At 40.2% G+C, this 25,035-nt stretch overlaps 2 protein-coding genes across 3 annotated transcripts in view; one reads left to right on the forward strand and one right to left on the reverse strand.

Moving 5' to 3' along the window:
* Ctbp2 (C-terminal binding protein 2) overlaps window positions 1-7,234 on the forward strand; it is a 29,265-nt gene extending 22,031 nt beyond the window's left edge. Inside the window, exons 5-9 of the mRNA XM_032892407.1 lie at window positions 2,153-2,367; window positions 2,897-3,027; window positions 3,542-3,669; window positions 4,016-4,133; window positions 5,863-7,234. Of these exons, the coding sequence (XP_032748298.1) occupies window positions 2,153-2,367; window positions 2,897-3,027; window positions 3,542-3,669; window positions 4,016-4,133; window positions 5,863-6,043 (773 nt within the window). The 3' untranslated portion in view covers window positions 6,044-7,234. The remainder of the gene's footprint in view (window positions 1-2,152; window positions 2,368-2,896; window positions 3,028-3,541; window positions 3,670-4,015; window positions 4,134-5,862) is intronic.
* Window positions 7,235-7,796: 562 nt separating this feature from the next.
* The window catches only part of Zranb1 (zinc finger RANBP2-type containing 1), a 54,358-nt gene continuing 37,119 nt past the window's right edge, over window positions 7,797-25,035 (reverse strand). For both annotated transcript variants that reach the window (XM_032892409.1, XM_032892408.1), the window contains 7 exons: window positions 23,433-23,586; window positions 21,461-21,532; window positions 19,803-20,001; window positions 12,705-12,825; window positions 11,570-11,699; window positions 11,171-11,400; window positions 7,797-10,347 (listed from right to left, as the gene is read on the reverse strand). In XM_032892409.1, the coding sequence (XP_032748300.1) occupies window positions 10,129-10,347; window positions 11,171-11,400; window positions 11,570-11,699; window positions 12,705-12,825; window positions 19,803-20,001; window positions 21,461-21,532; window positions 23,433-23,586 (1,125 nt within the window). In that variant the 3' untranslated portion in view covers window positions 7,797-10,128. The remainder of the gene's footprint in view (window positions 10,348-11,170; window positions 11,401-11,569; window positions 11,700-12,704; window positions 12,826-19,802; window positions 20,002-21,460; window positions 21,533-23,432; window positions 23,587-25,035) is intronic.

Here is a 25,035-nt window from a genome sequence, read left to right on the forward strand (position 1 = left end):
GACAGGAAGAAGGCTATTTGCTGGCTCCCCATTAGAGCGGCAGCGAGCCTGCTGGGGACCAAACACATCCTCTTAGCTCTGCTTGAAAAGCAACAGGAGGAGCTCGAGTGAACCCGCAGAGGTCTCTCAGGCTGCCTGCCATATTTATAGAAAATGCCTAGGTTTTTGCCTGTCGGGATTTGATTTTGTTTTTAATTTGGCACCCAAGGTTTAAGATACCATTATGGCATTTTTTTTAAAGAATGTGTTTTCTTAAAAACTAGAACACTTCTTATCATGTCACCTTTACCCAGGGTCTACACTTCCCTTGTGTGCATGCTGCCAGATAAAGGGCTTTTGTCTCAACATGGCCTGTGCCCGAGGGTTTTTACCTCAGGGACTGTGATTTTGACAGTGCTTTAGACAGAAGCTCTCTGGGTGGAGGCAGAGGGCAGTGAAAACCTGCATGTGAGCCGAGGAGACACACCTCCACTCAGAGTGGCACTGTCATTACAGGATGTTTAGATCTATTTTGGTCACCTAGGTTCCTGCCACCTCCTCAGGTACTGGATCTACAAGGGCCTCAGGCCACAGTCCCCCGAGTACCCAGTTAGAAGGCATTGTTGTCCCCTAAGGCATGGAACTCATGGTGGGGTTCTCAATGCCATGTTTCAAGGATGCCACTGAGTCCCTGTCTCTCCACACTTCCTGCCACCCTCCACTGTCCAGTCTTGCTTGCTCCTTTGCCATGCACTGTAGTGTGGCTAGTTCAGCTCCTGATGAGCTGTGTCTTCAAAGGGAGGTGACGTTGACATTGCAGCTGTCCCTCTGTCAGAGTGACCTTATTAGTCCTTCATGGGGGGGGGGGTGGCTACCAACCAGACTGTCAGCCACTGGCTGCTGAGAAATATGCATCTTCCTTTCTAATTGAACTCAATTTCAAAAACAAAATGTGGGTCTGTATGTGGATGTACGCCTGCTGCGGCACGCACTTGGAGGTCAGAGAACAAGCAGAGTTGGTTCCCCTTCTGCCATGTGGGTTCATTGTCAGACCTGGCAGCCAGGACTTTACCCACTGAGCCATCAACACTAACCTGCCCACATATTTGAATAGTCTTGGTTTTTTTTTGGGGGGGGGGCTTGTTGATGGGCGGTTTTATAGTTACTGTATGTTTCTGTTGTCTCTTGAGATACATCTTTCCCTATGTAGCTCTGACCGTCTTGGAACTCACTCTGTAGACCAGTCTGGCCTTGAACTCACAGAGATCCGCCTGCCTGTGCTTCCAGAGGGCTAAAATCAAAGGCCTCTGTTGAGTAGGGTTTTAGATACGGTGTACTTTGTAGTCAGCCTAGTTGAAATCCAGTCAAACCACCCTTTTTGAGGTAAAACAGGAAGTGCTGTCAAGGGGGAACTGGATTTGAGCAAAGGATGGCCACTGTGGAATTCAGAGGGCTTTTGTGGCCCACTGCTGACATCCGTTATGACTTGGGGTATCCTAGATTCTATGCTAGAACTGTACTTCAGAATCTGTCAAGCTTTAGAGGCAATGGTGCTTTGACCATTTGACCAACTGAGAGGCAAATCCAACAGGTCAGGGTAGAAACAAGGAATGACAGTGACAGTTAAACCTGCCAAGCAAAAATGAGAGAACAGGACGGGGAAGCATATTGGCGATGTCTGGACCTGAGGAAAGGACATGCGACATCCATTACATTCTAAATGGATATTGGTTTGAAGGTGTCCATGATAAATTATTTAAAAGAATCCTTTGGGGCTGGAGGTGGCTTGTTAGCTAAGTGTGCACTGGTCCCTCAGAGGGCCCAAGTTTGGTTCCCAGCATCCATACGAGGCAGTTTACTACTCTGTACGCCAGCCCTGGGCAGGCATTTTCTCAGGTGAGGTTCCTCCCTTCATTTGACTCTACCTTGTGTCAAGCTGACATAAGACTAGCCAGCACAGATACCCTCCTGGCCTGTGCGTACCTGCACTTACAAGTCCAGGCCCACAGACATGTAACATAATTAGTCTGAGGAGACACGTTCTGCTTTGGCATGGTAACTTAGTAGCCCTTCCCAGCAAAGATGATAATCTCTGGTCAGTCATGGGCTAAAGCAGACAGCACACCGTCATGGGGTAAAGCCTTACTCACCTGGATATTCTATCTCTGCACAGGTCGCACTGGGCAGGCAGTTGCTGTTCGAGCCAAGGCCTTTGGATTCAGCGTCATATTTTATGACCCCTACTTACAGGATGGGATAGAGCGGTCTCTGGGCGTGCAAAGGGTCTACACCCTGCAGGACTTGCTGTATCAGAGCGACTGTGTCTCCTTGCACTGCAATCTGAATGAGCACAACCACCACCTCATCAATGACTTCACCATCAAGCAGGTAATTTGAGAGCGTATGTGTGCAGCCTTAGCTTCCACTGCAGTTGAACCACACTTGCCATGGGCACAGGAGACTGCAGGGAAGTGTCCCTGGGACAAATCAGTAATAGGAGTTGGGCCTAGCTGCCTTCCATCCGTCCATTCAGGCAGACAAGCAAGTGACTTGACTAACATAGCTCCAATCTTCTGTACCTAGTGGCTCTGTCTGTCAAGAAGGAAAAATGTTCCTGGCCTACTTTTTTTTTTTTTTTTTCTTTTTCTTTTTTCTTTTTTTTTGGAGCTGGGGACTGAACCCAGGGCTTTGCGCTTGCTAGGCAAGCGCTCTACCACTTAGCTAAATCCCCAACCCCCCTGGCCTCCTTTTATGATCAACTTTCCCAACCTCTTTCCTTGAACTGCTACCTATGGTGGAGAAACACCAGACCCACAGAGCTCCTACCTAGCTTGCAACTTTGTCTTGTAAACATCTGTTCCAGCGATTCCTCCTGCTACTATGATGAGATATAGCCAGCTTCTCTTTCCTTCTGCAGATGAGGCAAGGAGCATTCCTTGTGAATGCAGCCCGAGGTGGCCTGGTGGATGAGAAAGCCTTAGCTCAGGCCCTCAAAGAGGGCAGGATACGAGGCGCTGCTCTGGATGTGCATGAGTCTGAGCCCTTCAGGTATGTGTGTGGCTGGGTATACTTCTAGCTTCCTTCTGGGAACCTGGGGAGTGGGGGGTGGGGCACGCCACTAATTCCACATCTCATCTGACACTTAGAATTTGAAGAACCTTCTAGCACAAGTTTCTGGGTAGGAAATTCTGCAAATGCTTAACAGAGTCACTGTTTTGTTCTAGGGAATCTGCATCAGTGTGAAAAGATCCCCAAAGAACATTAGATAGGGCAGAGGCAAAAAAGCAAGATGTTGGTGTCTTTTTGATCTGTAGACCCTGGAGTATTCATTCTGGCTGGAAGGGATCTCTTCACTGGCTTTTTTTTCTCTCTGGCATAGCTGTTTCCTATAGTTGTGGTCACTTGTTCCCTGATACCCAACCCTAATGAAATCTGATACAGGGCTTCCCTGCTCTCTGCTAACACACACAGCTACTGTCTCACATGGCCTCAAGGCCTCCCATATCAGTAGTAATTGTATTAAACTTATCCCATTTTTACTGAATACTTTCCATTCACCCAGCTTTGCTCAGGGCCCATTGAAGGATGCTCCAAATCTCATCTGCACACCACACACAGCCTGGTACAGCGAACAAGCATCACTAGAGATGAGGGAAGCAGCTGCCACGGAGATCCGCCGAGCAATCACAGGTGAGCCCCACACCCAACACATGTTGCTTTTTACATTTTGTTGGCTTTTATATGAACTCTTAACTAAATTTCAAGGAGAATCCTATACTCCAATTACAGGGTAGCTGACGACAGGCGAGACGACACTTTCTCAGTGGCACAGGCTGAGGCCACTATGTATAATAGGAAAGTTCTGTGACCTTAAAAATAAAACATTTGGCTCAAGCTGCTTCCCAACCTAAGTTCAGTCACAAGAACCTACATAGAGGAGGTGTCCTCTGTCTACCTGGCATGTGCCGTGGTACACACACACTAAGCACTCTTCAAGAATAAATGCATATGATTAATTACAACCCTCTTACTCTAGGTCGCATCCCAGAAAGCTTACGAAACTGTGTCAACAAAGAATTCTTTGTTACTTCAGCTCCTTGGTCAGTCATTGACCAGCAAGCAATTCATCCTGAGCTCAATGGTGCCACATACAGGTGAGAAGAAGAACTCATGTTATCTAGGCTGACAGCATGACCTCAGGCAAGGATGCTAGAAAAGCCCACACATGAGTAGTTGATAAAACCTTGGCCCTTAAATGAAAACCAGCCATTTTTGACGTCTTTTGTATTCTATTTTCAGTGCCTAAAATCCCCGGGGTAAATCACTTTTTCCAAGGTGTTAGAGTCAGGAATTGTTCGGATTGGTTTGGTTTTTGAGACAGTATATGCCCAAGCTAGCTTCAAACTTGTGCACTTCCCTTATATGTGCATATATAGCCCCATGACCAGCCCAGCAAGACAAGAAGATGCAGACAAGAAGGGCTTCATAGTAGTCACCTCAAGTTCAAGGTTCTGCGCCAGGTAGAACAAACTCCATGGGAGGCCACTACAGACTTTGCCTCCTTTTAAATAATGAGATCAGCATTTTCTGGTTTGACCCTTCTGTACAAAACAAATACTTAAAAGGAAGCAGTACTATCATTTGTGGGGGTTGTCATGATCGACCTCCATTATTGCAGGCTTCTAGGGAAATTACTGAATTTTACTGCTTATAAAGGAGGAAGAAGCCACCTTGAAATACTTAGCAACACCTGGGGGGCCATATCATCCTTTACTAATGTACTGTAATGCTGTCATGACAACTAAAAGTGTGACAGGACATTATCACGTTACCTTAGTCCTGGTCCTTGAACACATTGGAAGGATGAGATTGGGTTTAGATTATATGTGAAAGCTCTAAAGAAGCTATGTATTTGCTTCTGGATCACGTGGCTTATATCCCACCCATTCTCACCTTTGTTTTTTGAGATTTTTTTTTTTTTTTTAAATGACATAGTCCCACTCTAGGCAAAGTTAGCCTCAAAGTCATGGAAACTCACATAACCCTTCCTTGAATAGTAAGTCACCTTGACTTCTGGTGAGCCACCAGGCCAGGGCCAATCTTATCTCCTCTGCCCTCAGACATACTTCACAGTATGTCACAGACATACATCACAATCCCTTGTTCATTCAGTTAGTGCCCATCCTTAAGAGCCCCACTCTTCCATCCACTCATCTCTCTGGCCCTCTAGAATATTCCATGGGTTGCAAGGGATCAGAGCTTGGAAGACTCTTAAATGAACAGTGCTGAGAGGTGTTAGGGACAGGTCGGCTTTCAGTGTTAACTGAGAGTTAATATGTTGAGTCACATGTGTCTAAGAGCCATATGGTCTATAGGCAGTTCATCTTTATACACATAGTGCCTGGACACTCTCCTGGAACCTAGGAGGACTAACCAGCCTAGAGGGCCACTGTCTCCCTAGTGAATTAATTCAGCTGTCACAGGAGTGACTTAAGTGACTAATGAACCACAAGTTCATTCCTCAGTTCTGGAAGCAAAAGTCCCAGGACAAGACATGAATACTCCCTGTAGAGGACCCTGGGAGTACCCCATTCTCCCATTTTTCCCAAATTTCCATCTCCTAGTATATTAGATATTAAGATTTGAACATGAAAAATGTAGGAAGGAAGCAAGCTTAATAGCCGCTTTTTAGTGAAATAAGCAGGGACATCACAAAGTCACCCTATCTGACTTATTTCCCAATGGTAACCTTGAGTTTAACTGGTACAGTGTGCTATGGGGTTAAGGTTAACAAAGCTTTGTGTACCGATGACAAGTGGTGGGAGGACAAGGATTTGGCAAATGTAGCCTGAACTTAAGGCCTTGTTTCTGTGTGTTCCGTAGGTATCCACCAGGCATTGTAGGTGTGGCTCCAGGAGGGCTTCCTCCAGCTATGGAAGGGATCATCCCTGGAGGCATCCCTGTGACTCACAACCTCCCCACTGTGGCACACCCTTCCCAAGCTCCCTCCCCCAACCAGCCCACAAAACACGGGGACAATCGAGAGCACCCCAACGAGCAATAGCAGAGAATACGTGAAGGTAATCATTCAGATAAACTTGGGACCAAGAGACAGTAGAAAACGGATGAATTTGATGGTCTTTTAAACTGATCCTGGACATCACTGATACTGCAGTGTGAAAGCTACAAAAGCTAGAAAACAAGATGGTATCTGCTTCCAGAGTGTGGAAAGACTAGGACGTGATTATTAACGACCAACTTCTGTTATTGTGTGTTAAGTTTTTCATCTGTGCATCAAATCACAAAGAATAGAGCTTTTCCTTTATCAATCAATCCCCTGGGCACAGCAGGTCCTGCGCAGCTTGCTGTAGAATGTTGCATCAAGAGCTCCGAATATCAATAAAAAAATTGAGAGGAAATCCCCATCAAGGCTAGTCCCTTTGGTCTCCAGGGGCTGGTGCCTCCTTTGCTGATAGGAAGATTAAAAATAAGACAAGATGGGGAGGACATTGTTTGCCGGTGTAGACATCTCTGCGCACAGGATTGAAGAGGTAAAAGCTCCTGTACAGAAGGTTTCACATCTGAGCAGCAAAGTCGGTTGTGAGTTCAGTAAAACCCTCTGATGACACAAAACAAAAACAACAAAAAAACAAAAAAAAAAAAAAAACAAAAAAGGAAAAGAACAAAAGAAAAAAGTATTAAGTTTCACAAGCTGTTTGTACTCAAATATATTTTCTCAGTTTCAGATCCTCAGCTATTTTATTGAGTGGAAAGTCTTGGACGAGAAGGGTTCAAGAAGAATAATGTTGCATTTCCTTATGTCTCAGGAAACACTTTTTATGGTAACTTGTCAGATTGTCTATGAACAAACCCACTTTTTTAGACATTGATAAATTCTTTTCTTCACGTGATATTTTATACAAGAACACTTCAGATGTGCTATTAGATGTGACTGATTTTAACAAATCCTATTAGATTTGTATCAGCTAGTTACATGTTCTATTCATAGTCTTTTGTGAATCATTGCCTTTTTGTTTTTAAAGATGGCCTATTTTGAGCCTTTGTATAGGTACATTCCTGTTTTTGTGACAAAAGAAAAACTTTAAACTGTCCCAAACAGAAAATAATGGCTATCAGAAGTATGTTTTGTTTTAGTGTGAGTTACCGTTACTGTATTTGTTTATTGTAAAGGTGAACATTTAGCATTCAGTGCAGTTTTCAATAAAAAGTAATTAAAATTTCTTTTAAGTCCTGACATTTAAGTACATCTCACCTATGTAAAAGCTAGCCCTTGAGATGTCATCACAGTCAGCCAGTTTCCAACTCTTGTGGTGACATTGTCTGACCTCACAGAAGTCCAAATTAGGCAGGCTATCCTGAAGATGAGACAGTGCTTTAAGGTAAAGTCAATTCCAGAAACAAAACTGGTTTATTTCAGAATTTTGATTTTAATATGCCCAAATGTAGTAGGATACTCTTTTTGTTTGGGGGAGGAGGGGGCATAACCTAAGCTAATATTTACAAAGTGACCACAGACTGAAACTTACCTTCTGAAGCAGCATTCAGTGCTTTTAAATCTCACAATTCCAAGGTTCAAGAGAGAATGAAGTAAGCCTGCCTGGCTGCCTTCTTTCCAGGAGGGTGCGCCACCTTAACTGCTCTATAAAATGAGCTCACATGGAGACTGCTACCTTCACAATCACAGATCTTGTCAGTGACTATAAAAGAGAGGCCCAAACCATCTACATGGCAGTATTTTACTTAACATTTGCTATATCTAGCATAGTAAACCTAACAGTCAGAAACAAAGTCAGATCTGAATCCATGGTGTGCCTAGGTTTTGTTTAATTAGATTGCGGTTGCTTAAACAGTCCTTTAGAAATGATTATATAAACTGACTCCAAAGAACAACATCAGAATAAAAACAAAGTACTGGTTTCACCCTAGAAAAAGAACCATAAAGTCCACGTAGTTATAAAAGTATTACTGTCCAGTCCATTTAAAGATACCTACACTTGCCACGCAGCCATGTATAATCTTTGACAAAGGACGGCTTTACACGTTCTTGGGACAATAATTATGGCTGTTGGTTTAGTTCAAGAGCATAGCATTGACTTCCCAAAAGTGTTGGCCTTTTCACAGCCAGCAGTCTGCTATAGAGACTAACGAAAGCCCCATTCCAAGAAATGGAGTCTTCTTTAATTCTTTCCCACGGGGAAGAATGGGTACCTATCAAATTATATGTGGTCAGGGTCACTGGTCATAAATAAATAAATAAATAAATACAGAGGGAACTGGGGAAAGGACATTCAAACTACAATATGCAGAACAAGGTTCAGTCCTGAGCCTGACTCTGTACCACAAGGTTTGGGTACAACATAGATGTACCCAGAGACCAGTTTTTCCTTTCAGCTCTGTGGCTTATCTGGGAGGAAGGCTTAACTGCTTAACTGGATCTGCCTCCCAAAAAATCAACTACACATGGAGATCACCTATTCTAGACGCTATGCATGCTAAGGACTTAGAGTGGCAGGCAACCTTTGATTGACTTGGTGATTACTCACTGATCAAAATGAAAACAAAATAGTCAATTTGTAGGAACTACTGGAACAGTAACATTTACCAGTATTGTTGCCACAATTCATATGGAGTCACCTTACTGTGAAAATTACTTTCTGGTTTTAGCATGCAGCATAAATGACCTTTCATCCTGAGAACACCTTTTTACTGAGTGTTCACAAGAGAGAGAGAACTAAAGACATAACAGCTCATAGGTATTTTTTTCTTTTTAGTATTCCAGCAAACTTAAAAGTTGTATACACTTCAATACCATCTCATCAGAAAAACAAGATTTAAAAGTTTTCACAGCCTTTTCAGTAAAGGGGAGGAAAAGAGGAAATGTGTGTATTTGCTACTTTGCAACTGCTTGCCACATCAGTCTAAGTGCTTATCAGGACACTGCGTGTTGTGCCTGAGGAGGTCAGAGATGTTTACCCAGTACTAATATATGCCTGAAGTGGTCAATTAACACTCTCCATAAATGTTTTTCTAAAAGTATGGTTTTAACTTTAATGGCTACAACTAACCAACATGCAAAAGTTCTCAGACTACACAGAAACTGATCATACAATGCATTGACCACCTTACTGCATTTTAAAAGTCTTTATTCTGTACTGAACTGTATTCCCAATCAGCCTAAGCAAAGGATCTTTAATACAGGATCTGCTTAGAGCAGAGGTGACAAAGACAGGAAGAATCTGAAGACTGTCTGCATGGCCACCTGGGAACAGAACAGGTTGAGTCCAAGTGACTGTCACATAACTCACCCAGTGACAAGTGAGCTGCTCCCTTTCCATCTATCCATTCAGGGCATAAGTGCACAAATGCACCTGCCCAGAGTTGAGTAAGAACCCTCTTTACAGGGCACTCTTCCAAACAAATAAATATCTAAATAATGAAAGGGGCAAATCAGAAAACTTGAAAACAGAAACTAAAACCGTCTTCAAAAACAACAGACAATGTTTATGTTCACTCCAAACACTTGCTAGTTTTTCTTGCAGTTTGTTCCTAAGGGTTTTATTTTATTTTATTGGGCACAACAGGAACTAAATTATTAATAAAATAAAGGCGTGTTTATTTTTATCTTGCCGTGGATAATTTGTACAAAGTTTCCAAATCTCTGAAACAGTGGGAAATGGGTCTTGTACGGTGGGAGCAGGATGTCAGGTGCTAATGAGAATATCTCAATGGTTTGTCTGCTATGTGCTTTTTGTGAGTGCCCATGCTGGGAAAATGGTCTTGGTAACATGAAGATGCTGGTGCACTTTTCCTAGTACACAACGTCTTAAACAACCACATGCGTTACATTCATAGACAGATTTACAATTGGAAAGAAAAAAGTTCTGCAATAAAATTAGGGTTTTTTTTTTTTCCTTTTTTTACAAACTGTAGTTCAACCAAAGTTCTCCATCTCCTCATGCAGATTCACTCAGTTCTCTCTGGTGAGTGTGGAACAGAAAGATAACTTGGGAGCAGATCCGGCAGGGTATGGCTCGCTCCATGCTGCATATTCGGCTTAAGATACCACACTAACTTTGGGGCCATCTCAGACCTGATGCCTTGGTCTTTTTTTCTCCTTAGATGTTTGTTTCATTCATCCTCATCATCCTCGTCTTCCTCTCCATCAGACAGGGATGTACACGGCCGGATCTGTCTGTAGCGGTCAAGCCATTTTTCTACCATTTGTGTAACCAAGGGGTGGTTTCTCCGCCGAGAGCTTTTCTGCATGGCCACTAGAACGCCCCCTTCAGTCACACAGCAGTCCAGCCACTCTCTGAGCAGTTTCTCTTGCTGCTCCTCATTACCTAGCTTTTGGAGGAACATGAGGAAAAGGCAAAGTAACAGTGTGTCAGACACTTGGTAGGAATAACCAGCAGCTCCTGTAATAATGAAAAAGCAAAAACAAACAACTGTTTCCACCCCGACTTCAACCTTTTCTTGGTTTAAAACCGGTTCAACTGTGGTTGAACTTAAATATGGAAACAGTCTTCTTCCCAAAAGGGTCTAAGAGAACACCCTAGAAGGTAATTTATTTGACATGCCCTCAGAAAAATACCAAGAAAGGTATAAGCTTCAGACATGACAAGGTAAGTTCACAGGGTAAACTACATTTGGGCTGAACTGTACAAGTTATGGTCTATGCATTTCTTTTCCTTGGTACTATTGCTTGTAAGTGTTTTGTGGGAATTACAAGAATACATAATAAATAGCCAATAATTTTTTTAGAACGTGGGCTTTCTGGGTATTCTTTTATACATCCTCACTTCTCTCTGGTCTGCACAGCTGTCACTTCCTAATAGGTTAGTACCCTCACTCCCCTTACAATATCTTAAAACTCAGGCTAGGAGTGTTAACACAGGCCCTTAACCCCAGATAGAGGGGCTGAAATTCAAGGCTAGCCTCGTCTGGGGTAGGGTGGGGAAATCTTAAAATTCTGTCAAGACTAACACCTCTTTAAGCCACAAGTCAAAATACTCTGGTGCTTAGAGAAAAAAAGCAGTCCCTCTCATCGTTCATAGTAAATGCCTTACTTAGTACTTACAGCTGTCATCACTTCTGGAAGGAACATGAGGTTGGTTCCTGATATAAGGACACTGCACTGCCTCAGGTAACAAGACAACATGGTACTTACCTCCTGAGCAGAAAGGAAGTGCACATGAAGGAGCTTCCTTTCACTGTCAACCAGAGGCAAAAATGTGATGGTGACATCATCATCAGTGTTCAGATTAGCACCAGCACCTCGGTTGCCATACCCATCATTCTCCATGGCAACCAAAGCAGAGAAGTGGCCCCTTGTATAGCCCAGAGCAATTGGACTTTTCCAACAAAAACTCTGTTCCCACAACAAAGGCAGATAAACTCCTGGAAAAAAGAAAGAGCACAAGAAGCAAGTGCCTACCCAACCCCCCCCCCCGCCCCCTTTCTACCTCCTGAAATTACAGATGCTACTCTGACCCTTCCTATATTTTGTTTCCTTTGAGGCCACAGCTATATAATCATAGTAAACAGGGTGTTCATGATAATGGCTTACCTTGAAACCGGGTATATCCTAATGTTTCTCCTCGGAAACTCTTATAATATTTTACTCCATAAACTATAATTGGTCGTCTAAGAATATGTGCAAGTACAAAAATGTGTGTCTGTTCCAAACTTGCTCCAGGCTGTACACACACAAAAAAAGAAAAGACAATTTTTCTTAAAGACATTTATTACCAGTCTCAAACTGCTGTGTAAAAAACACTATCTTCAGTATACTCTTTCAATCCACTCCCAAGAAGAAAGCCTTGTCTAACTAAAGAAAAGTCCAATGGAATTGTAACAGAAACCTCTGGTGTATTGGGTTTATATCCAAACTCATGAACAGAAGAGAAGACAATGATTTTGAGGTATCCCTTGCTATCCAATATTAGAATTTACTTTCCAATCTCAGGAAACCGGTTCAAATAGCAAGGAACACTTCATAAAGTGACATTACTATGAAAGTCCTACCTATAAAGTTCTGAAGACAGCTTTACTGGGTACCAAGTTAATGTTAACCAGAAAGTCCACCCTCCAACTCTAATCACATGGTCATGGGGTACACTGTTTAACAATTTAGCCATAAATGGCCCAAACAAAAGGAACTTTCTATATCAGGGTTCAAAAGACCTGGTCATTTGTTCAAAGTAAGGTAGACTGTGCTTGCTTTTTTTTTTTTTTTTTTTTAACCTGTAACACATGATGCAGTCATGAGGGAACAATATAAAGAATGTCAATTTCTTTTTTCTTTTTTTTTTCGGAGCTGGGGACCGAACCCAGGGCCTTGCACTTGGTAGGCAAGCGCTCTACCACTGAGCTAAATCCCCAACCCAAGAATGTCAATTTCTAACACCAAGCCTGCCAGTTCAGTTCCATCCTTTACCTACAGTGTGAGCTTGAACCCAACAACTGGAGCTAATGGAGGTAAAATGGCATAAGTGATAAGTGAGACAGAGAACTTGTTTTTGACGACTGTTAGCCTATGCAGCAGAGTTCTACACTGAGAGGTGTAGACTACTGTTCGTTAGAATCAAAGTTGACTGCCAGCAAGGTAATTAGCTGCTTCCAGCACAGTCTGATCAGTCTGAAGAACTCAAGAATACCCCTCTTTCAAACAAAAACACCCACAAAGCTTGATGCAGCCTTACCTGACTAGCTAGAGAGAGTATAAATGCCCAGTCTTCTTGCCATTGTTCTTCCCTCAGTGAAAAATGTAAACCAAAGCTCTGGGAATACCACGACTCCCAGTCTTTCCAGCGTGTGTAAAACCTGCCAAGCAACAGACAAATAAAATCATAAGTAGTAGCTTGACTGCTCCAAACATGTAGTTTTTTGGAAATTAATGCCCTATATTCTTTAGCATATCTTTTACCATACCTCCAACCAGAATCAAATTTACTACTCTAACAGGGTGAAGAAGATAGTTTTATTGTTTTTTGTTTTTTTTTTTTTTTTGGTTCTTTTTTTCGGAGCTGGGGACTGAACCCAGGGCCTTGCGCTTCCTAGGCAAGCGCCTACCACTGAGCTAAATCCCCAACCCGATAGTTTTATTGTTAATGTATCTATTGATTCAATAATTTCATGGTACCCTACACCTATAATCTCAGCGCTACAGAATTTGCAGTCAGCCTGGGCTATGCAGTGAGACTGATACAAAAACAAAGATGGTCAGAATGCATCACTGTAAATATAATACCTCTGAAGCATCCCATCATGTTCTTAAGAATATCAAGATTACATGGGTCCTACTAAGACATGCTTGTAATCCCAACATTTAGGAGGTAGACATAAAAAATCAGGAGTTCAAGAATGTAGAAAGGTTTAGGCTAGTTTGGGCTATTTAAGGCCTCCCTCACATTAAAATGCCAAAACCACCTTAGATTTCTTTGTCAATAAAATCTCATGATTATATGATAACCTAAAAAAAAGTTTAACTAGAAAAACAATTCCTTATATGAGTATTTCATATAATTTAGGCAAACAAATCATAGTAAGTTTATATTAGGTACACAATTAGAAACAAAGATTGGGTATGGCAATGTACACTTGTAATCCTGGTATATGGGGGCTGAACAGGAGACCTCAAAGTTCTATACCAGCCAAGGTGACCTGCTGGAATTCTAATTAGAACTTCATGGACTAGGAAGAACACTTGAAGGAATTACCAATATGGTAGTATTAAAATCAATAAATGAATGATCTCATGGAAAAATGCAAACAGCAAGCTAATCTGGTATTGACTGTCACATAAATCTGAAGGTCCAGAAACAAATCTTACTGTATAGTGAAATTTTAAAGTTTAAGACCAGATTTTGCCAAAATTGTCAAGTAGTCTTCTACAACAAAACCAAACAAAAACAACAAAACAAAAAACCAGGAAAGCTGTTTGAAGTAAGGACAGCCATTTAAATTTGAAAGACCACATCTTTCTAATCATTTAAATTCAGGGACAAGAAATAAAAACACAAGAAAGCTGTAGCAGAGAAAGTTAAGTAATTTAATAGTGTTTATAAACTAAGTATATATATATTAACTAAGCTTATAAAGTTCAGAGTTTCTAAAGCATGATGCTTGTGATGGTTTCAAAAGGTATGGCCCCCATAGACTCATGTGTTTGAATGCTTGTCCCATAAAGAGTGGCCCTATTAGGAGGTGTGGACTTGTTGGAGGAAGTGTGTCACTATGGAGGCAGGCTCCAAGGTCTCCTATGCTTAAGCTATGCCCAATGGTTAATAGTACTTCAAAGTTATTTTATGAATGAGACAGCTCTAAATTAGCCAGAAACTAAGCAATGACTACAATCAAAACTCAAGGAAGGTAAGAGTTCTCTAAACTATACATGCTCAAATAATCATACACACGTACTAAGACCAAATTCTCAACCCCTGAAGCTAGTGGGCACACAAGGACAATCAACCTACACCTAATGGATAACCAAGTGGTACCTGGCAACTTTAGATTAATTTTTGAAAAATCAGGTCCATAGATTCTAAGACTCTAAACTATCAAATCTGACAATATCCTTGTCATTAATCTATAACTTCTCTAACTGAATACAACCAAAATTCTGGCTAGCATTTTGTAAAAATTTTTAAGGGAGCCCCAAAGTTTATCCTCCCCCCCACCCAAAAAAAAAGTCTAAAGAACTCAGAATAAAAATTCTTCAAACAGAAGTACCAAATCAACGAATTTACAGTTCTGATGGGAAAAAACAAGACTCCAGAAAATAAACAAACCTCTTACAGTTAATTTTCAACAAAAGTGCCTAGCTAGAATGGAGAACAACAATCTTTTCAGTAAACTATACAATTAGATTTCTACAGAATTAAGTTAGCTCATAATAAATAGGTCAAATACTTAAATGCCAAAAATTAAAATTACAAAACTCCAAAGACAAAAACAGAGGACTTTATGGCCTTATCTTAGTTCAGGATTTGGATTTCTATGGCTATGATAAAACACCACAACCAAAGGCAACTTGGGAAGGAAAGGGATTACTTCATCTTTTAACTCTCGGTCACACCTCATCACTAACGGGAACTCAAGATGGAAACTCAAGGCAAAAGGCCAAGGAGGATCAAGGTCTATGGTTGCTCTGCCTACTTTTTTATACTATCCAGCACCACCTGCCCAGGGTGGCAACACCTCCGGCGAGTTGGGCTCACCCACATCAATCATTAAACAAGAAAATTCCCACGGGTTTGCCCAAAGGCAATTTGGTAGGGACTTTTTCTCAATTGAGATTCCCTTTTTCCAAATGATTCTAACTTCTATCAAGTTGACAAAACACTAACCAGCACATGCCTTCAACTAGAGAAGATATTGTTAGCTATAACTAAAATAGCATGTTTGATTTTAAAAATAATGACAAGTGACAGTTAAAACAACCATGACTTTAGGACTAGAGTGGGCTAAGAAGTTAAGAGCATCGGGTGTTCTTCCAGAAGATCCAGGTTCTATCCTCAACATCAACACTCTCATGGCATCTCATAAGCATCTCTAATTCCAGTCCCAGGGAATACGATGCTCCTTTCTGGCCTCCAGGAGTACTTCATACATGTGGTATACAGTCATACATGCAGACAAAACACTCATACATACATACTTATATTTTAAAACTAATTATGACTTTGTCCCAGGAAATATAAGTCACAGATAGAAGAAAAAAATTTCCAGATGTATCTAAAGAGATTCCTTATACATAAAGTATATCTGTATAGAAAAAGTAACTCTTGAAGATTGATCAGAGAACGCTGAGGCCTAGCTCGGAAGTAGATGCTTGTTTCACATGCCTGAAGCTCTGATCTGAGAACCAGTTACCAGTAACTAGAAAAAGCTGGGTAAATTAGAGAGGTATTTCAACAAAGATTTATGAATGAACATTAAATATATCAAAAAATATTCAGTATCATTATCCATGAGGTAACAGTAAAGGTACAACTTCATGTGTACAAGAACAGCCACAATCAAAAAACAAGTATTGGTGAGGATGTGAAAAATGTGTACTTCAAAAATATCGTTGATAGAAATTTAAAAGTATCCAGGTACTGTGAAATATAGTTTGGCCTGGCCGTTTGTTAAAATGTTAAATATAGATTTAATATGACCCAACAATTTCATTCCTAGATATCTACACAAATATATTATTTACTGAAATAAAAATATATCACAGTAGAATTATCTATAAGAGCCAAACTGAAAGTAAACCTAATGTCCTTCTATTGGTATACAGGTGATAAAAACATCTGTCTATACTATGGAATATGCTCCCGTCGTAGACCACATATTATTCCATTTACATGAAATGTCTAAGAAAAATGTACAGGTACAAGAAGCAGATGAATAATTCCCTGCAGCTAGGGCTTGAGAAGCAGAAAGAACTGAAAAAGAGACACAAGTTCTCTTTTGAGGTGATAAATGCTCCATTAATAGGCGGTAAACAATATGCTTTAAATACCTTTTAGAGCAAACAGTACTTCAATAAAGCTACTGTTTTTACAAAACATTACAATTCAGCCTTAGAACTTACCGACATTTTAGTCTTCTTCTTAGTATTTTGATTACAGTATTTGTGGCAGCCCAGTATTTACTGTATGTATCCAGAGAAGGCATAGCAGTATATTAATCTGTACTTCAAACAGAATTTGTAGCAGTCTATACTGAAAAATCTAACTTAAAATGACTACCAAATAAACAGTAAATACTCTAAGACCTTTAATGATTTTTTCCCCTTTATTAACAGATTATCCCAACCTGTTCCTCTGAGAAACTAGATAGATATTTCAATGAAATAGTGTCAGTTTTAATTGCCAATTTGACACAATCTAGAGTTGCCTGGGAAGCAAATCTTACTCAATGAAAGATCTTCAAGGCTAGGCTGGCCTGTATGGAATTATACTGAATACATTAAATGGGTTGGGAAGACCTGCCCATTGTGTGTAGCTCCATTTCCTGGGCAGGACAGCAGGTTTGTACAGAGTGGAGAAAGAGCTGAGTCCTATCATGCATGCACTGATTCACTGCTCTCTGCTCATGGCTATGAATGACCTGTTGCTTCAAGTTCCTGCCACCCTGACTTTCCCACAGTGATGGACTGTAATCTAGAATTGTGAGCCCAATAATCTTTCAATTGCTTTATTCCGGGTATTGTATAACAGCTTCCTTTGTGGTGAATAATCTTTCATCTTTGAGGGAATAGAATACCAAATGTTTACAGGAAGCTGAAACAACAGGATGTTCTAAGGAGAGTTGAATACTACAGAGAAGCATGTAAGATAGGTAGTTAACCCAAAATAGCTTCAGAAAGTCCCTGAAACTAAGTAGACTCATTAGACCCCCACCTCCCATCTCCCCAAGAGAATATAAACAGTAAAGATTGCTAAGAGAGGACTGAAACAAGCCAGGTTGCCTGGAAGAAGCAGGCTATAAGAAGCTCAGATCAATTAAGCCACCTGGAAAAGAACCTGTTGGGCTGTGTAGTGTGCTCCAGGTTTCCAGTGTTTGTAAGCTCCCACCCTTGCTGGGTGGGCTTTGGTAATACAGCTGTCTTTGAGTCATTTCTGGTCTTATACGTAATCCCTCACACATATATTCCTGTAAGTAAGCCCCCCTCACTTCATAAACTTCATTGGTTCATCAAGCTGGACTTTACTTTGGTCTGTAATGAGTTCTCTTTTCTAAGGTGAGTAGACTGGTGTTGCATCTCCTCAGGAAAAGTCTGTCACACACCACCAGGTTATTTTATCGCAGTAACAGGAAGGGAAATTAAGACAAAACAAAACAAAAACAAAACCCAACAACAAAGCAAGGACAACACTGTATATTCAGTCTTGAGAGCATCAGCCAGCTCAGATTACAGGTATCCAACAGAACTGCACAGCTACAAACACATAAAGACATAAAACAGCCTAACTAAAAGTGATACAGGTTCACAAAATACAACGTTGCTTTCTCAGCTCTCACTAGGGATTTTACAGGGCAGAAGAGAATCTTCCTTGTTACTTTGGACTTTGCATATTATCAACTCAGCAAAGAGAAGCTACACAAGTGATATGTTGGCTCCTCCTCCTAGCCTAGATCAGGACCCAAGTTTGCCCACCATTGTTATTCTGCTATGGTAATAGTCATGTGTTGAGCTTAATGAACAAACTAGTCACTGAACCTCAAATCAAGAACATTAATACTCCATCTAGTCCCATTTTCTTTAGCCTGACCCTATTCCCAAGATACCAGAAGGATATCTCTATGATCCTTGCTGTCAATTCAGCTTTTTAGATGAACTCTAAAATACCAAGAAAAGGTATTTCATAACAGAGATTCCAGAAGATGGCATCAAGGCATACTTTGTATTAGGAGTTCAGTCCACATAACAGCTCTAGGTCTTCACCTTGAATTATACCTTAGAATAAACAACTGAGAGCTCTGCTGCAACGCCACAATGATATAACTCTAACAAAATGCCCCTACCGAGCGAGCTATTTCTGTGCTCTTACTACCTCTTCCCACCCTTGCACTAGAATAACATTATCTCAAATGACTCACTAGAGTTCAAATATAAATATGAGATGATCCCCTACTGCCAGTTTTAAGTAATAGACAGAATAAACCCTGAAGTTACTATTATTAGCCACAAATGTTTCTTAAGAATTAAAGAATAAAAAATAAATAAAACTTTCTCATTTAGGAAAAAGAGTGAATCAACTACTAAAATTCACAATTTATTTTCAGCTTTGCAAGATAAGGCAATTACTACCAAAGGAAAACTACCACTCTGCCTTGGGTGATGTGTCTGGTTTTATATGGGGCAAAAATTTGAAACAGGGTCTTTATAAAACATAGCCAAAAGGTGGCCTTCTTCCCATTTCCACCCCAAGTTACAGGGCAGAGGTTACAGAGGTATACCAGTATGTCCTGATCCAAACTGCTTTTCGAAGATTTGTAAGAGGACAAGATTTTATCAGCAAAATTCCAGCTAAATTTTATTAGCACCCGAGAATATATCCACTTCACAGGGCAATCACATTAAATTTACAAGGCAGATCTGGGGGTGGGGGTGGGGGTGGAGGAACTGCCATCACAGAAACCAACCAATCACATCGCCACAGTATAGGAAGGAACTGACACACAGGTGAGTGCAGTGCATGTGCTCAAATACACACACACACACACACACACACACACACACACACACACACACACACACACACACACACAGACAGACAGACAGACAGACAGACAGACAGCAGGCAGGCAGGCAGAGTTAAAAATAAATCTTTAAAACTTTTTTATATAAGAAGAGCTAGGAAAATGGCTCAATAGTTTTTGTTTGGTTGTTTTGCTGCTGCTTTTTGAGACAGGGTTTCTCAATGTAGTCCTGGCTGTCCTAGAACTTACTCTGTCTACCAGGCTATCCTAGATCTCAGAGACTTGCCTGCCTCTACTTCCTGAGTGTTGTGATTAAAGGTGAACACCACTATTGCCTGGCTGAGATGGCTCAATAGTTAAGAGTGCTTGCTGCTCCTCCAGAGGACTTGAGTTTGATTCCTAGTACTCTAGAGTTCAAAATGTCGGTAACTTCAGCTCCAAGGGATCCAATATTCTGGCTTCCTTGGGTACCAGACATATACAAAGTACACAAACAAAATGCCTATACACATTAAAAAATTTATATGTGAGAAGAAAAATAACCCACTACTATAAGGTACTGATCCAGCAAGTGCAATGAAACAAGGAAGGCTTCAGCTTACCAATGTGAACAGTCATGCAGGCTGTCATGCAGGGCTTTCCGAAGCACCGAGTCTTTGTCATAAATGCCCCAGGTAGCTTGTAGTACTGAGTCAAGTAAACAATCTCCGGCAGTCCGGTTCCAAAGTGCATACAGTCTACTGTCCAAACGTGTAGCCAATTCCAAAGACCAGTTTATAATTGGAGATTCTTCCTCTAGCTCTATGAGAAATTTAAATACATTCATTTTCATGTCTACACAATTACAAAATATTTAGTGGGCTAAAAATATTACCTACAAGAACATTTATATAATTTAGTAATGTAAAGTTTCTAAAGAAATAAAATATATTGTGGTGCTGTAATAAATAATTCAAGTTTTAAATCCTTTTCAATTTTGTTTTTCAAAAATAACACAGAAATATTTTCATTCTAGAGTAAGTTATAGAAAACAAAGGATTTTAAGATTTAATATCTGTGTTTGTTTACTCTATCACAAACAAAGGCTGTGAATGTCTTTTCTGTTTTGCATTGTTAGTTTCAGGGTTGGGGGTTGTCTTAGTCAGGGTTTCTACTCCTGCACAAACATCATGACCAAGAAGCAAGTTGGGGAGGAAAGGGTTTATTCCCCTTACACTTCCTTGCGGTGGTTTGCCCTGGAGTGATCTGTATTTTGATGCTAATTCCACTGCCCCAAAGACAACTGCCTAGTCATGTACTCAGGACTCAGGTGACTTCACCATTGAATTTATAAAATACAGGTGAGGGGCAGGTACAGGATAGACGGAGGCCTGTCATTGGAGGAGAAGGAAGGATGGGTGGGAGAGAAGTTTGAAGGAAGAGGAGACTGGAATGAAAAGGAGGAGGAGAGAGGAGGGAGAGGGAGAGAAGCCATGGCAGGTGACGTTAAGATTCTGCTCTGTGTATTTACAGGTTGTTATTAATGTTCTTAAGGGATGGATGGTACTGGGCTTTGTATGTTTAGGTGGGCAATTATATCTTATCAACTGGGTCAAAGATTATTGTGTTGTGTGTTCTTCATGTGTAGATTTAAGTGTAATGGAGTGTGGGGTGGCTGGTCTGGGCTGCCACAGAATTGGAATGTGTGTTTCCGCCAAGGTATCTAGCAGATATCTTGGGGCACTGTGGTGCTGGATCTAGTGAAGTAAAAGACAACTATACTTGTTTTATTTTTTATATTTCTACAACAACACTTCCACACTGCTGTTTATCACCAAAGGAAGTCAGGACTGGAACTCAAGCAGGTCAGGAAGGAGGAGCTGATGCAGAGGCCATGGAGGGATGTTACTTACTGGCTTGCTTCCCCTGGCTTGCTCAGCTTGCTCTCTTATAGAACCCAAGACCACCAGCCCAGGGACGGCACCACCCACAATGGACTGGTCCTGCCTCCTTGATCACTAGTTGAGAAGATGCCTTACAGCTGGGTCTCATGGAGGCATTTCCTCAACTGAGGTTCCTTTCTCTGTGATAACTCCAGTTTGTGTCAAGTTGACATATAAAACCAGCCAGTACAGAGGTCAAACCCAGAACATTGCATATGAAACCACTATGACTCTACATCTTTAATTTAAACCATTTCCTTAAACCATTTCCTACATTACACAAAATAAAACAGCTGGTTGGATAAAAAGTAAATATATGGCATTCACCACACCCTTACCTTTTTGAACATCTCTATCAAGCACCTCATCAAATAATTTTTCCTGAACTGTTGGAGGCAAATCTTCAATATCTGCACAGAAAAATCAGACTTAAAAGCAGTTCTTGTGTTTAATAACTTAATAAGTGGAATGCTAACCTCTAATTAAAAAAACCTCTTTCTACTGAAGTTGTTAGACACATTTGTAATTAATGTTATATGTAACATGATTATGTATATGTAGCTTCCTTTCTGGGTTTCATTACTAAAATTCTTAAAGTAAATATAAAAACTAAGATGTAGACAAATAATTACTTATACATTTTAATTTGTTCTTTCTCTTCATATGAGCAGCTTCTGCACAAACCTATTTTCAAAATTAAGAATTTTCTCATAAAAGTTAATGAACCATGGCACTCTGACACAGTGCTTTGATAACTTTCCTCAAACATTCCATGTTCTGTTCAGGTTACTTAATAGAGCACTCTAGTGTAATAAGAAGCACTACCCTTAAAAACCCTTTAGGGAAGTTGGAGAGATGGCACAATGGTTAAGAGAGCCGGTTGCCCTTGCAGAGGGCCCCACGTTCATTCCCAGCACCTACATGATGGATTATAACCATTCTTAACTCCAGTTCCAGGGAATCTGATGCCCTTTCCTGACCTCTGAGGATACCAGGCACACACAGGTACACATGTACATATGCAGACAAAACACTCATAATCATATATCAAAATTAAAAAATCTAAAATATATATATTATTTTTTAAAATGCCATTTTTTGTTACTTTTTTCTTTTTAATGTATTTATGATTTGGCAAGATGGCTCAGCAGGAAAAGTCACTGACCACCAAACCTAATTACTTGAGTTCATCTCCAGGACCCATATGATGGAAGGAAAGAACCAAGTCCATTAATGGTCCTCTGACCTCAACAACATGCCATGACTAACATGCACACACACAAGGTAAATACATGTAATAATGATTTTTTAAAAATTAGTATCAAGACGAGCTTAATATACAGTATATTTCGATGAAATTTACTGATTTTAAAAGGCTTCATTTTTAACTCTTCCCATGTATAAATATATCTAACTTCGAAAAAATGAAAATACCTAGGTACCTTTACTTATTAGGTATTTTTTAATATTAATCCATAAAGGGCATCCTCTAGACATTTTCAACTGTCAGAAAATTAAAAACACTAATAAATGCTTCAAAAATACAGCAGGAATTTATGAATAAAAAGCAGTGACATGCTCAAAGGTACCAGTATTTTTAATTCAAATAACCTTACCCATTAAAAACCTATATCCTAATCAGAATTCTTAATAGTAACCAATAGTTACTATTAATATAACTAATAGTATATAAACAGACTTGAAAATAAAGGAAAATTAAAAATAAGAGACTAAAAAAAGAATATTCAAAAATAAAAGGGGGAAGTGAGCATATCTGTCTTTAATATGCCAGATGTGGTGGCACATGCCTTTAATTCCAGCACTTAGGAGGCAGACTGAGTACAAAGCCCAGCCAGAACTACACAATGAGATTTTATCTCAAAAAAAGGGGGAGGGGCATTTACTGTCTTCCAATCATCAAAATGTTTGTTTACAAGTAGTTCTTGTATGCGTCACTTCAAGAATAAATAGAAAGTCAGATCGTAAGATCCTAACCTATGGAGCTAGCAAGATGGCTCTGCAGATGGCTGCTCTTCCAGAGGCCCCAGGCTTGATTCCTAGGACCCACATAGCAGCTCACTATGGCCTCTAACTCCAGTCCCAGGGATCTGACACCCTCTTCTGGCCTCCATGGGGTACCAGGCACACATGTGGGGCACAAATATGTAGGCAAAACACCCGTACACATAAAATTTAAAAAAACTGTTAAAAATCCCAACTTATTGCTTTCTTACAAAACTGTATTTTTACCCCACATAAAAATGTAACCTTAAAACAGAGATTGCTTATCATAATAAATTTCCGGGTTACCTGCTGGTAATGTAAATGTTACAAGGTCAGTCAGAAAATAGCAAGCAAAATCCCCCTTTCTCTGGTGAAGAGAAGCAGCTATTTCTCTCCGGATTTGTTCTGTCAGTTCAGGACACACCATTGCTGGAATACACTTTGCTGCTTGTTGAGACACCTTAAATACAGAAAGAAACTTCCTTCTGTATCTTATATATCATAAATAGAAACAAAACACAACAGCATTTAAACGCAAAATTTTCCCCAAATTCAGTTTTAATCTTAAATGTCCTGAGCACTATTTCCTTGCCAATGGACATTTAAAACATCATCAGGACGACTGTTCAAAAAAGTCATTAAATGTGGAATGGCAACAAATGGTACAGATTCCAACAGCATTCCAAGTGTACTTAGTATATGGAACAGGGAAGGATGGCACACACTTATAATCCTATCTCTAGAAAGTCTGAGGTTGGAAGATGAGGAGTAAAAGGCCTGCTTCGGATTTCAAACCAACCAACCAACAAGCCAACCAACCAACCAACCAGCCACCTCTGCAGGAACTCTTTAAGTTATAGGAAGTTACTAGTAAGTAAAAGTGGATGCCGAGAGAGTCAGTTCTGCTCTCTGCTGTTAGCAATCTGGCGAGAACAAGCTGGTTTTCTCCTTACTTTAAAAACAAAACAAAACAAAAACCCAACCTTTATATCATAAATGGGACCTAGAGCAGCATGTCTTACAGTAATCTACTGAAAGTGCATTTTGGTAACAGTATCATCTGCACATTACTGCTGTTAAAGGAGTCAGAGTTGGGAAGAACTCAGCAGAATTAACATAGCCACAGGACTCCTTATTTTGATTTTACTGAGTGCCAGTACTATACAAATTTTCACTACATTCTAGCTCCATGAACCTAGAAACTCAAAGTTCAAGTAACTGAAAATTAGGAAACAATTATCAGGCATTTTTCAGAATGGACTACTTGTTAGGGAACACTGCTAACATGAATACCCCAAATTCTTCTCTAAAACAACATACAATGATACCTTGAATATACTTCAAGAAAAGTTTGAAACATTCCCTTCACTACCATCCTCAAGCTCTGAAACCTATCTCTTATCTCTCTTTTTCAACCTTTTGACCTCAACCATCTTCCTTAGGCCAATAGGGTATAATCTCGAGTCCATAAATTGGAAAAGATTCACGGAGTTTACTACACAACAATCTTTCACCTTCCTTAACTAGTGGCCTAAACTATACGGCATTTTCTTGTAATAAACATCATCAGAACTTGGTTCTGTGCTTTTTCTGTGCTCTCACTCTACCTTTGTACCCTCCCTAATGAGCCCTTTAAAACAATTGTTGGGAGCACCTATACTTTCCACTAAACAAAAAGTTAATACCAATTTTGTTCTTGACCTCAACCAATACTTCTCTTCCCTCTCCCCAAGTTGGTCTATCAGCCCCAGAAAATATTACAAACATGAAAATAAAGTTTCCTAAACTGATTCATAAAGCTGAGCATTGCCTTTAATTCCAAGCAGGAAGGCAGAGAGAGGTAAATATGAATTCAAAGCCAACTAGGATTATATAGTGAGACCCTGTTTTAAAAACAAAAACAAAAAAA

This window comes from Rattus rattus, chromosome 2, assembly GCF_011064425.1.
Source record: "Rattus rattus isolate New Zealand chromosome 2, Rrattus_CSIRO_v1, whole genome shotgun sequence".
NCBI lineage: Eukaryota > Metazoa > Chordata > Mammalia > Rodentia > Muridae > Rattus > Rattus rattus.